Source organism: Channa argus, chromosome 2 (assembly GCF_033026475.1).
Source record: "Channa argus isolate prfri chromosome 2, Channa argus male v1.0, whole genome shotgun sequence".
NCBI lineage: Eukaryota > Metazoa > Chordata > Actinopteri > Anabantiformes > Channidae > Channa > Channa argus.
In genome coordinates, this window is record NC_090198.1 from 19,640,712 (window position 1) to 19,654,180 (window position 13,469).

A 13,469-nucleotide genomic window follows, 5' to 3' on the forward strand; every position below is an offset into this window, starting at 1 on the left:
TAGTTTATGTAATCAGTCTCTTGTGACTCATCATGCCTCCCCCGTTAGCTGTGGGCTTATCTAACTCATGGATAATCGCGCACCTTTCCCCAAGCCTGCTTTCAACTATTGGAAATGATAGATCTGAGTGACTTTTAAAAATTGTTGTATGTGTCAAACATTAAAACATCTGAGACTTTATTTCTCATAAAGCAGGGTGATGGTAATGTTAAGAGCATAATTACCTGTCGCCTAAAGGCATCGTTCTGCTAATTCAATGAGACTATTAGAGTTCTGACCAGTCTATATTTACGCCTTTTCTATGACCGTTTCTGAGGTAAAGGCTTACTCAGTAGATGTTTTCCTAATCAGCCAGCAGTAACATGCAGTGTGGATCACAGACACTCAAGTATATTTTCTTTTTGTTTTATGTCCTTGTTCAAGTACGCAGAAGGAAAAAAAAAAAGATTTTGTCGCTTGTTTACGAATGAGACAAATTCTAAGCTTTCACATAAGTAAGCTGGGAAGCAGCCTGATGAAAGCATACAGATTAATATCAGCCGTGTATTAACATATGGTCACAGCTCAGATTGGATTCTGTTTCAGAAGAAATACACACCTAGTGTACGTGCTTTGAACATCATTGCCTACTCTAACTCAAACCGTGCTCGGATAAAAAATGAAATGCAATTGTTATTTCATTTGCCACAGTAAATATAATGACATTTTTATTGTAAGATAATGGAAACCTTGCATTTTCTTTATCACTTACCTTCCAGGGGTTGTGTTTTTTTTTTGTTTGTTTGTTTGTTTTTTTCTTTTGTAAGCAAAGCTTTTTAACCACAGTAAATTGTGATTATCTTCAACTGCACATTCCTGTTTTTCAATCATTTGCGCGTACCTTGCATGATTTAATGACTGGCTTAATGAGGTGCGGCTTGCATGTGGAAGGACATCTCATTGTGTTAATGAACCATGAAAAGGGCAAGCACGCATCATAGGGTGAACTTTTTTAATAATCAGCTCGATGTCAGGCACACACCCCATCTACCAATAGTCTGCTATATCAGTAAGCACAGACGCTGAATGTTTCATTAACACAACTATTCTCTAATGGGCCAGCAGCCAATAGACCAACAGACTCTGACCCTCTATACTCCTTGTCTCTCTGGCCTATACTTTGTGTCAATGTGTTACCAAGTAGATGCTCTTAAACTTTAAAAAGCCTGAGTTTATGCGTAGCAAAAACTTGCAAACTGTTGTCTTGCTAGAGTGATGTATGTCACTGGAAGAGAGGCACCAAGAGAATAAACCCAAGGCCCTGTTCTTTGTATGGGAGGTAAAGGTTACTCACATAATATTGTTAACATGATCACAGATCTGTCGGTTCTTGTCATGTTAAGCTTGCTGTTCGGACATCATGTTGGCAATCACACACTTGCTGAGGATCAGGTTTACGCTGAGGTTTACTCAGTGTGAATAAGATCATTGAAATTGTGTGATTGTGACATTTTTACATAAATGATCCACTGAAACCAGAGCAATAATAATACTTAATACTGACTTAATAATGCAGAATATTGAGTGATGCAACAATTTGCACAGGTTTGAATAACTTACCCCATTTCGTTGTCACTTGCAGCAGTCTGATGACATTCCAAGTAACTGTTCATCACAAAAAAGCTAAAAATATTAATCACACACACACTTTTTGCATGTGTATATGCTAGAGAGTTGCAGGATAATACAATTCACAAATGAAATAGGACAATAAAATAGTAATACTGTACACAGCCCCCACTTTGCTAAATTCCGTGTAACTTACTTTTCTAAGTACTGTACTTTCTCTAAATACACTACAGATAATACAAATGATTGACTGTGATATCAATTGAGATGCAAACAGTGCCACAGTAATTATTCACATTTAATTCCTCGAACTTTTTTTCCCTCAATATTACAGCATTTTCACCGTTACATCCCTAAACTCTATACAGCTTCCTGCTAAAGCGCTCTGTCTCCAAGAGTGAAAAATTCTTTCTCACTTTCTCTCTTTTGTCATTAAGACGTAGCCAATTCAAAATATAGTTGTGTCGACAACAGCAGGAGTGCACATTTACCCCACATGGTTGAATCCTGTTTATCAAGTGGGGTTAAAGGACTGACCTACCTGGATTATCTTTTAGCGACGCACACACAACATGGCCATGGACTTGACAAAGCCTGTTATGTATTGGATTGTTATGGAGTGTGTCAGTCATGAATAATAAATAAAACATTTATAACCAATGTGATAACCTGGGCCAAAGTGGTGGGCTGACCTATTTGGAAAGCCGTTGAGCCAAGAAGTTAGCATGAATTTAAAAACTAACAAACAAAACAGCAACAAAGAAAAAGAGGTGTTTTGGGCAGAATGGTGATCAAGTTCAAATTTTCTGATATCCACTTCACATAAAATGACAAGAATCATCATTTTCCTTTTGGACAAAAAGGAATTTTTATTTATTTATTTATTTTTTCCAATTGGTTACTACTGTAGTTGATTGTAATTGTACCTCTGCTAGGCCCCTTTTTCCTACAGAACTGTATATTGCAGCTTGCGGCAACTTGAAAGTAGACTTTGCATGACCCACACCACTTGTCAGCATAGTGACATGACAGGCAGGTTTTGTGTCCTTCCTCTTTATGTCCTCTGAAAATTTCACTCAGCCTTCATCCTCAGAGCTCCAAGGTCATCCTTAGATGTGCATCAGCAGGCCTGGCAGACCCACGCACCACTCTCCCATCATCCCTCCTCTCTGTCTGCCTGCCCTGCCAGGCAGAAAGAAAAAAACTATCTACTGGATGTCTGCTGCTAAAGCCCTCAGCTCACCCTCTTTCTCAAGAGTATCCACACCCACACCCACATCTACATGTATACACAAGCATGCATGGACACACACACTCACATATCCCCTTGCTGGCAGAAACACATCAGGTGAACCGGTGAAAATCTGAGTCACCCAAGAGGAACAAGGTGTCTGAATCTACTCAGACTGATGTTCTGTGTTGACCTCCAGCGATAATGGATGAGAAATAATGGAAAAGACTGATATACAAACAGGAAACAACATTGCTGTAGCCGCTTGATGTTTGTCATGGTCATGAATGAGGTGGACAGGTCCGATATTTTGAGCTTAAATTTTGGTCGCGATTTATTGGAATTAGGTACAATATCATTTTAAAAACATGGTTTCTCAATTGGTTCTTTCCTGGTTACAAATTGCTGAAAATGGAACCGTTTACATTAAATAATCTGCCTTTGAGTGCTATTTTAGAAGTCTGCATCAGTGTATTGGATTATGAAATGGCTTTTGTGAAGTTCAGGAAACTGTTTTGCTTCTGGCTGAAAATTCAACAGACCATCTCTTTTCTTAATTTTTTTTTTCCTTTTCTTTTTTGAGCAATAGTGTACATTAATAACACATTGTAAAATGTTTTACAGTAGTTATTAGTTGTTTTTAACTGATATACATATATTACAGTGTAACTTCGAGCATCACTGTTGAATTTGTTTTGCTTTCTTGCTCATTTATATTAGATAATTTGGTTCATGTTCAGTTGATCTAGTTCCCAGTAATGGATTCATTCATCTCAGGTGTGCTTTGTTGGGTTCAACTATGTTGACTTTGAGGGCCACTGCAGTAGACTTAAGTTCTAGAGCTAATGAGCGCTTTATAACATGGTCCATTGTCCTTCTGGAAGTATGCTTTTGAAAGAGGGTACACTTTGCTCATGAAGGGCTGATCCTGGTCAGCAGCTAAGAATGGTGTTGCATTTAAATGATGCTCAGTTGGCATTAATGGCCTTATTGTGTGCCAAGAAACACTGCTCTCAGAATTACACCAAGGTTCGCTAGTTGGTTTCTTCTGCACAGATTCAGAAAACATTTTTTAACACTTTTATTTATACAGGATAATTCCAGAATACTTCCATTTTGGAGTAACACTCTGGTCACACTTTCATAAAAGCTTTTGGGATTAAGGGCCTTGCTCAAGGGCGCCACAGCGGTGTGGTAAATTTCTGGTTTCCATCCTGTTTCACTAACCCCTGCCCTCACAGATTAAAGAAATCCTGCCCTGCCATCTGCGTTCTGCAACAGAAAACATATAGGTTTTTCACTCTTCAGTCATTCAGGTTTGGTGAACATGTACTCTCTGTAGCCTAATCCTTTTCTTATTAGCTGGCAGCATTTAACCTTTGGAGGGTCTCTTGGTCTATAATCCACACATTTTCAAGGTTCAACAAGATGTGGCATTGAAAAGCCCTACTGCACCATGCTGTTGTGCTGCACTTTTTATTTGTGTGCTTTTTTTTCTGTTAGCCTGAACAACTCTTGCCAGTCTTGTTTTTCCTCTCTTACTGACAAGATGTTTTCACTCTTCACTATTTCAGTTGCTTTGTGGTGAACGAACATCGCAGTAAGAGGGAACAGATTGCTACATTTGGCACCGAATGTACTTCCTACTCCTCTGATTAACTAAACAGCCATGACCTCTTGTCCATTTCTGCATGCTTTTATATGGTCAGGTAAAAGCATGCTATTTGCCCAATAAGTTAGTATTCTTAAAAAAAGCATCTCAAAACTATAAAACTATAATATTTGATTTAGCCAAATGCAGCTTTCTTGAGCCACAACAATTGAGAATGAAGTTAATCAATTGACTCTGATAACCATCTGGAACTGAAAATGTACTAGTGTCAACAGTACGGCAACCGCATGATCATATCAGTCAGACATCAGAGAGCTGATATGTGTTAGTGATCTGTCATCCCCCTGTGGGAGTCCTATTTTTCCCCGGATTTTCCTCTTCAAGACCCTCAATGACTCAATTCCCACGTCAGATTGATTGAATCTCACAACATGCAGCCCTCAAAGACTAAAAGCGCACACACACCTACACACCCACATTCACACACAGTCCACCAGCAAGAAATAAAAATAGTTGCACAGATTTTCTATGAACAATATTGGGTGAAGTTAAATATGTGCAAATGACATCATGAAAAGTCAAGCTAAGAAATGTAGAAGAATGAAGACAAGGAAATAGCTCAGTATGTCTCTAATCCTATAAATGAATAGCAGGCTGTTAGTTTTTAAAACTTTAAAAAGATTGTGGACTATTCTTTAATACCAATTTAATTTAAAAGTAAAACTTGTAAATTTGGAACAAATTCTAGTGAATTTGGCATACAGTGCATACCATCCACACAGCACCACTTGCTCCATTGAAACATTTTAGTGGATGTGGTTTGCATGTTATTCCAACCATCTTCTCCCGCTGAAACAGAAAACAGAGATAGGTGCAGTAATGAAGCTAGCACTACACTATAATTCTGAAAATATTGAGTTTAAATTTGAGGTTTCTAAAGGATTTGGTGCTTGTTGTATGAAAAGTGATTCCTAAAGGATGGCAAGTCATTATGCTGCCAATGTAAATGTATTGAGCTTGCCTGGTAAGAGTCATGTTGCTTTGATGTAAAAATCAGAAAAGGTTCTAAATGCTTGTGGTTTAGTTTTGATAAAAAATAATTGTAGGTTTCACACCCAGTAGTGCACCACATTGTCACCTGCAGCACACCAACAACACATTCAGTAAACAGTTCGGAGTAACCCAGCAGAGTAGGAGCCTTATTAAAGCGAAACGTTTAACAGGCTTTTGTGCTTCTTCTTGAAGCAGGAGAAAGCTTTGTATCTGAGGCCAGAATTCATAATTTCATTTGAATGCCTCTAGTAAATGAATGATTGCACAGTAAAAAGCACACATGCCAAAACTGGAGCAGGCTGGTGGTTTCTCCAAAAGCGTTTCTTTATTCCTTTTCAATTAACTTTGAGAGGTTGAGGTCGTGCCTATCAATGAGAAATATATAAAACATTCTGGGAATAGCCGACCCTTTTTTCCTAAAGACCAGAATTACAGAATACAGTATTAGTCCACGAAAGCCATACAAGGAAAAAGCGCAGTAATAAAACAAATGCACTCAGTGCTTTTATATGCAGTAAAAACCTGTTAAAAGGGTCAGCTTCTGCAAGCTGTTTAATGGTTTCAGCTTGTTTGCTGCCAAAGAATAATGAACATTACTCTCCAGTAATTGTTCCAGCTAACACAAGAGGTTAATGTTTGGAGTTAAACACATTTTTAGCTTGAGTTATCAATGAAATATAATGTCAGAAATGTTGGCTGTAGGAACTATATTTATATGTTTATATGTTTCTTGCTGAAATGTGTGCCCCCTGGCAAATACAATAGAGTAGACGTACAAGTATTTTCTTCCTCACTCAAGTCCCAACTGCCTGTAGGGTAATCGAAGTAATGCCTCGCTGACCACAACATTTTGCCCGAAATTGATTTCATTGCTATTCACAAACACTTTCTTGCGAAGTGAAAATGAAATAAAATCAAAGATAATGTTGTGGGAGGGTGGTTTTGACCAATTAAATTCTCCATTAAGACTCATGTTGAAAGTGTCTATTATCTCTCCAATTGCTTTTTGAATTATACTGTAGAAAGCAGTCTTGATATTGCCTTTATTATGTATTTCCTGAATATAGCCTCCCTAAGCATTACACACTGAAGAGGTTTCATCACGTTTCTGCCAGTAAATGGAAGGGAAATATTTACAGGGAGCCTGTAGCATCCAAAAATTTGATGCAAAAGATTGTTAAATTATACATATATTGAATTTAGGATACATGTGACCAAAGACGTTGGTAATAAGGGCATAAACAATTATAATTACATTTTTGCAGTGAAAACATTTTCCTGATAATTTAAGGAAATTGGCTACAAATCAAAACTTACTCTCCCCAATAATATTATTCATTGTACACTAGATGTATCTGTTCTTCACACAAATGGCACATGATGAATGATCTTTCCAGCTAGTTCTATTCTAGTTAGTATTCTGAACTAACATTTTCTTTGTTATGAAGAACAAATGAATAACAAATTTTGCGTTTAACGGTTACATTTATAGATATCTATTGTACTCCTAATAAGACCATCTTGTATTTGAGCTTCTGTAAAGGGATCATGGCTGTGATGAGTTGAATGGCTTTGTAAAATTGTTTAATGATTTTAAACCATCCTAAGTGTACGTCTTTCCATAAAGAAAATATACATTTCCTGAACATGTGGGTAATAGTAAATAAAGGAGAACTATGTACTGTATGTACACTGTATAGTGAAAAGAAGTGGATGGAAACACATTGTTAAGGCAGTTGTTAGAGCGAGAAACTATGTCAGACTCATAAATGTTCCAACTTCTGGGATGAAATTAAAATTCCTCTTGTAGGCTTACCAAACAGAATAGGTTGAGCAAACATACAGTACAACACAGCTCTTGAAACCCTGCTCAGAAGTGTAGGAGCACTAAAAGAATTGGATTAATGGTTATTGAAACAAGTTTGTGATTGTAACATTTCTGTAATTTTTAATGCCAACATTCCTTTTTTTTTTTTTTTTTTTTGTTATAAGCAGAGAACACATCCAAACCTGTTATTTAAGGCTGTTAATCAAGGCTGTTGGTTTTAAAGTTTACATTTAGAGATGTCTCTTTAGAGATAATAGCTTTTCATTTTTATGAGGATTATTGGCAAGTCACAATGTCCTGGCCTTACTGTACATGTAGTTTTCAAAGTCTGATGTGTGGAGACATATTAAATAAATACACTCATATTAGCAGCAGGGACTTTGCTGGATTGAGCAGGATTGAGAGGAATGAGATTGAGATGTTACTCCACCCCACTACAAGATAATCTACACTGACCTTCTGTTGCTTTGGTCACAAAATATGTTTGAGTCAGATCAGACTCTGTCACCAAAAGAGGTTACATTATTGCTGAAATTAGAAGAAAGTGGACCACAGTTTCAGTTTCAAGATTAATAAAAAAAGTCAGCATCTCTTATTTAGCTAAAACAAAGTAATCTGAGCAGAAACAAACATGAAAACAAACACAAAGATTGAAAACTGTGCAGGATTAGCAACAAATGCACATGTGTAAAGTGGTTGCGTCATTTTCCTTTTAGAGCCGTGTATTCCTGTTAGTGCAGAATCTGAGAGGATGGACATCCATTATGTCTGGTGCCGTTGAGGTATAGAGAAGATTATCTAACTCCTGCAGGTTTAGCTGGCGTCCCACAGTTTGCAGACATCAAGATCCATCTCCCAACTGTCGATCAGAGTCTGGTGTGTGTCTCCATTAGCACCTTGTGTCAGATGTTTTCCATCAACCATCCATCGCTTGATGTCACACATTCTTAATTGGGCATGGTAATTATCCAATAGCACAATATTAAGTATCCTATTTGTAGAAATGTGGTTGCTGAAAATGAATAGTTATTGATTAGCAACACTGACATTCAACTTACTCCTCTTTGCACATTAGCCTAGCATTGATTGCTGGCAGCACTTCCTGTGTGCAATACTGAGAATCGACCAGATTCCTAATGTGCGGTCCAGGCTTGACCATTAGAACCATCAATTATCACACTCACCATCCACAGGCTTGTCACTAAAGCCTGGTGGGAAATTGGCAAGCAGAAGTGATTATGACTGTGAGGCAGTGGCAGAGTCAGGTTCTGTAGTGTCTGTCAGTAACCTATTGCATAATTAATTAACTACAGTCTATACTTGTGGGGGTTTGTTGCATCATAAAGCATGTGTGAATGTTGTTTTTATGTGTGTGAGTAAGTCTTTTTGCAATATGAATTGAGTTTGTGGGCTAAGACTCTTTTTTTTTGTCTAAGGTGCCTCATGCTTTGTTTGGCGGGGAGGGGTTAGCGCTAAAAATGAATGGAAAAATTGATCTTCTAAGCTTCATACATTATTAATACATCTCATGCTGGGACTTCATATGGATTTGCAGTTGTCATGGCCGGATTAACCTTTCACAGGGCCATAGGGCAAACATTCGTTATTGGGCGCCTATTCAATCCTTACCCACCGTCCATGCAGACAGCTATACATAACAATCTCATCAAACGCATACAAGCCAGTATGTTCATGCAGGAGTAATGCTCTCTCCCACACTGTTTTCTCTCTGTGTGTGTGTGAGAGCAATAATTGTTTTTTAGAAATTTATTGAAGTTGTAATTCTGTAATCTTCAACCACATGCACTAACAATTGAAGAGGCAGCAAACATAATAAAGGTAAAACACATTAAACACTTTCTAATGATATTTCTTACTTCACTCGTATGCAGATTCCTACTTTAGAGATTTAAGACACATTTATATACATATACAGCATTACAATCATTTTGAAATATTATTTTATTATTTTGTCTGACGTGTTCATATCAAAGTGATCGGATTACTGGTTTCTTGTCATTTAATCTCATCCAGTAGCCTATTGTCCAAAAAGAGACCCAGTCACCGGTGTCCAGATTTTATGGCTCATTCTGGTTACAGGCACAAGCAATCTCTTTATGTTCTGCATTTATGGGTTACCTGGGCTTGCTGAATGTCCAAAGTTTGAGGGAGATCTATCATCATAACACAGGTAGGCAGTTTAATAACACTGCTGTGGACTCCTGAGAGAAGCCAGGCATTTATTTAATGTAATGGGCAACATTGGGGGGCTGACAGATGGCCCAAGCAGTAAGAATTATATTGTATTTCCGCTACCTGCTGAATACATATAGGACAGTAGCCCAGGAAGGAATGTGCTACCTTAAACTCTCTGTAGGGATTAAAATGTAACTTTAACTAAAGATTTAGACTTTTCATTTCTTTGTGCCCATTGGAAATATGATAAGCACTACACGAATATATTATATTAACTATTGGAACCCCTCTGCTTACAATCTTTTTAATGAAGTCTGCATTTTCATATGCATTAAGCATCCAAATTTCATCATTATTCTGATTTACATGCAAAGACAATGCACTCACAGGCCACACAAGTCAAAACGACAGAATCCAATACAACAGCACTGCTCAGTGACAATGATAAAAGGGCATTAATTTAACTGTGTGTTGACCATCAAGGTTGTATTTTGCAGTCGTGATGAGCTGGACTTGATTATATTTATTACCTCAGTAATAAGCATAATTTAAATTAACACCTAATAGTATGATTTAATAAAAACTGGTTATGACAAACTGAAGGGGGAATGTTTCTTAGCGGAGAGTAATATCATACCAATTTGTATGACTTTTCTCTATGTACATTTCACATAACTGCAACACAAACAGCTGAGACACACATTCTCCCTCAAGTTTCTAATAACCCGTTTTCCCCAGTTGCGCAGTGCCGGTCCAAGCCCGGTAGAAATCGGGGTGGGTTGCGTCAGGAAAGGCATCCGGCGTACAAACTGTGCCAGATCAACATACGGACAGTGATCCACTGTGGCGACCCTGAACTCACGGGATAAAGCTGAAAGGACAACAACAACAACTGAGGTAATAAATATAATCAGGTCCAGCTCATCACAGCTGAAAATACAACCTTGATAGTAAACACACAGTTAAATGAATAACTGCTTATCAGTGTCACTGAGCAATGCTGTTGTTTTGGATTCTGGATTCTGTACAGTAGTAAAAGAAAAGAAATGTCGAATGTATTTGCTGAAATGTTTTTCACAAGTTCACAGAAAATAGTTGACATCAAACTCTGGTGTACATCCCTTGTCATATTACCCAATTATCAGTCACCATCATCATCTCTGTAGTACCAGCAAACTTCTTACTTTACCTTTTAATGTCACAGAAAATGCTTTTTGTTCAGCCAAAATACTTTCTTAAATCAACATATCTTAATAACCAATTAAGCAGTGTTTTGCATGGAAGCTGGTAATTGTATTGGTTTCTTAAATCATAAGGCACTCAAGCATTTTAGTTGTATCATAATTTGCATTTCTGTATGACATCTCTGTGCTGTATTTGTCATCTGAATCTGAAGCCCTTTAACATTGGTCAAAGATAATGGTCAAAGTCATCATGCAACCCATAATAATAACAACAGTATTTGAGTTACTACTGTGTGAGTGTCAAACAGTTTTAAACAAGACTAACTGCAAACAAGGAATTTGTAAAATCTTATTTTAGTTCAGGTAACACCAAATTCATTTTTATAGACATTAATAAAACAGAAGGTTTTAAAAAAGTAAAGGTGTTCTCTGCATCTCAGTGCTTCCACAAACAGCAGAGGTGTTTATGCTCTGCTTTGCTTATAAATATTTCAGATGAAAATACAAAGCCCTCTTTACACAAATCTTCATTCTAATATACAGAGATCGAACAAAACAAAGTTTAGGCACTCACAGCTTCATGGACATATTATTGCAAATACTGTAGTGCTCTCAGATATGTGGGAATATGTTTGGTTCTCATGCATAAATTATGCTGCATGTTGGCATGGCCCACATAGCATTTGTCAAGATTTACAGAGTGTTTCTCCAGAATACTTGCTTCCTCTGTGTGCTGGCTGTGTACACCACTTCACATTGATGCTCCTTATTGCGTGGAAAGTTTGCTGTGGCAAGAAGCCTGCTTGTAAATCATGCATATTGGATGAGACATGCAGCAGATGAGCCTGGGCCCTCCAGTCAGGCCTAGCATTAATTAAATATCAATTGGCCCTGCTTCCGTAACTCATTTCATGCCACATTCACACCTTGTCTGGTCTTGTTGAGGAAAAGTTAAAATGAAAGTTGTGGCCTTACAGCTTCATACATTCACAGCACAACTCAGCTCAGGCATCAAGGTACTAACACTATGAATTCTAACTTTATTTCTACAGAGAGTGCAGAATAAAACTGAGATGGAATGAAACCTATACAAAGTAAAGGTTCTTGTGCAGGGAAAAAGTTTTTATGATAAATAATTGCAGCTGATTGCCAGTTTAGGTCCTAATTCAGTTGGTAAAATGAAAAAAAAGCTGAATGAGATGCGAGCAAAATATCTTGGATTATATGATTATAAGCTACATATTGCATTATTCAAACGTAGATACTTTGTGATGAAATACTGACCATAGGTCATAAAGCTCATCTGTATTTTGCCTTGAGGGTACTTATTTTTCATATAATGCAGAGCAATGATGACTGAATATTTTCACGGGTTATTGATGTAAAAATGATGAATATGTTAAGAAGTGTCATCTGTGAAAATTCCTTTTTTTCTATTATAAAATATATTATAAAAGTAGTAATGCTTGAAATAAACATAATCACATTAACTTCATAATCACACAGATGAAAGCATTTTGGCTTCTGTACGCTATTATTTGCCATCACCATTTCTGTTGCTCTTTTTCCCAGTGCATTTAGTATATTTTAGATAGTTCACACTATATATGTAAATATTGCCTCTAGCAGTAAAGCCCTCAAAGAACTATGTATGTGACTGTAATAATGAACAAGTAATCAGCATGTGTGCAAATCCAGATAAATTCTCTTATAGGTCCAGCATTATTTATTTTTAGAATTGGCTTCAGTATATGCGGATTATTTTGGAAAATCCTTCATTAAGTTGATGAATGATTGATTGATTTCAACATCATGTTGAATCAAATTCTTAATTATTGGCCAAATTTTATGTTATATTACAATTTTTTAAAGATGCAGATGATTGATATTAATAGGCCCTTACATTTTCAATAGAATCACAACATATTAATCTGGTTTAGTTCAGTCAAGTACAAGCATAAATCATTAAAAGCAAAAGTTTAGAGGTTTGAAAAAAATACTTTAATACTGTACAATATTTATTAAGAGATAAGAATTTTGTTGACTAAAGCAATGTTTGAATTTTTTGAAGGTTATCCTTGGTATTAGCGATGGCCACAAATTATACTGAGGGTGTTTTACAAAACTGTAATAACAATGCATTTGTTATTCTTGTGATGATTTGTGTATAAGGGCGGATCTAAGTAAATGGAGAGATGGTGCTTAAGGATAAATGGGTTTTATTGAGGCAGAAAAAAATAAGTAAAAACAAGGACAAGGATAACTAAAAATCACTCCAAAAGTAGGTTAAAATCCACATAGACAAAACTAGACAAAGTGACTAAACACAAGCAGGACAAAGGGAAATTAGGAAGCTAATACAGGAGCAAGGCTAAGGGATCTAGGAAACTAACTGAACAAAGCTAGGTGACGTTGAAAACTAAATGTGAACAGGGCAATGTGAACTAGGGAAACTAAATCAACTGACGAGAAAACACAAGTTTATACTTTAGACCTAACATGGAACAGTAGAACTCAGCCATAAACCAAAACTGAGGAAACAAAGTCCAAAAAACTGGTAGAAACCAGGAAGCTCAGAGTCCATGGGAAACTATCGGCGAGGATGTGGCAGGGAGGGAGTCTTGCCGGAGGTTTAAATGGACAGAGGCACGGGTGAAAGCAATCAGGACTGACGATGAGATGACAGAGATGGTCAAGGGTGAGGAAGTGGGATTTGTGACACATCTGTTAACCCCAGCGCCTGTCAAACAAATGTAC

General features: G+C 37.1%; 1 protein-coding gene across 2 annotated transcripts in view; it reads left to right on the forward strand.

Moving 5' to 3' along the window:
* The window catches only part of gpc5a (glypican 5a), a 109,562-nt gene that overhangs the window by 79,436 nt on the left and 16,657 nt on the right, over positions 1-13,469 (forward strand). The window contains exon 9 of one of the 2 annotated variants that reach the window (XM_067496207.1): positions 10,267-10,420. The exons of the other annotated variant lie outside the window; for it this stretch is intronic. Coding sequence (XP_067352308.1) covers positions 10,267-10,397 — 131 coding nt within the window. The 3' untranslated portion in view covers positions 10,398-10,420. Of the gene's footprint in view, positions 1-10,266; positions 10,421-13,469 lie in introns of those variants that run through there. 2 annotated transcript variants of the gene reach the window in all.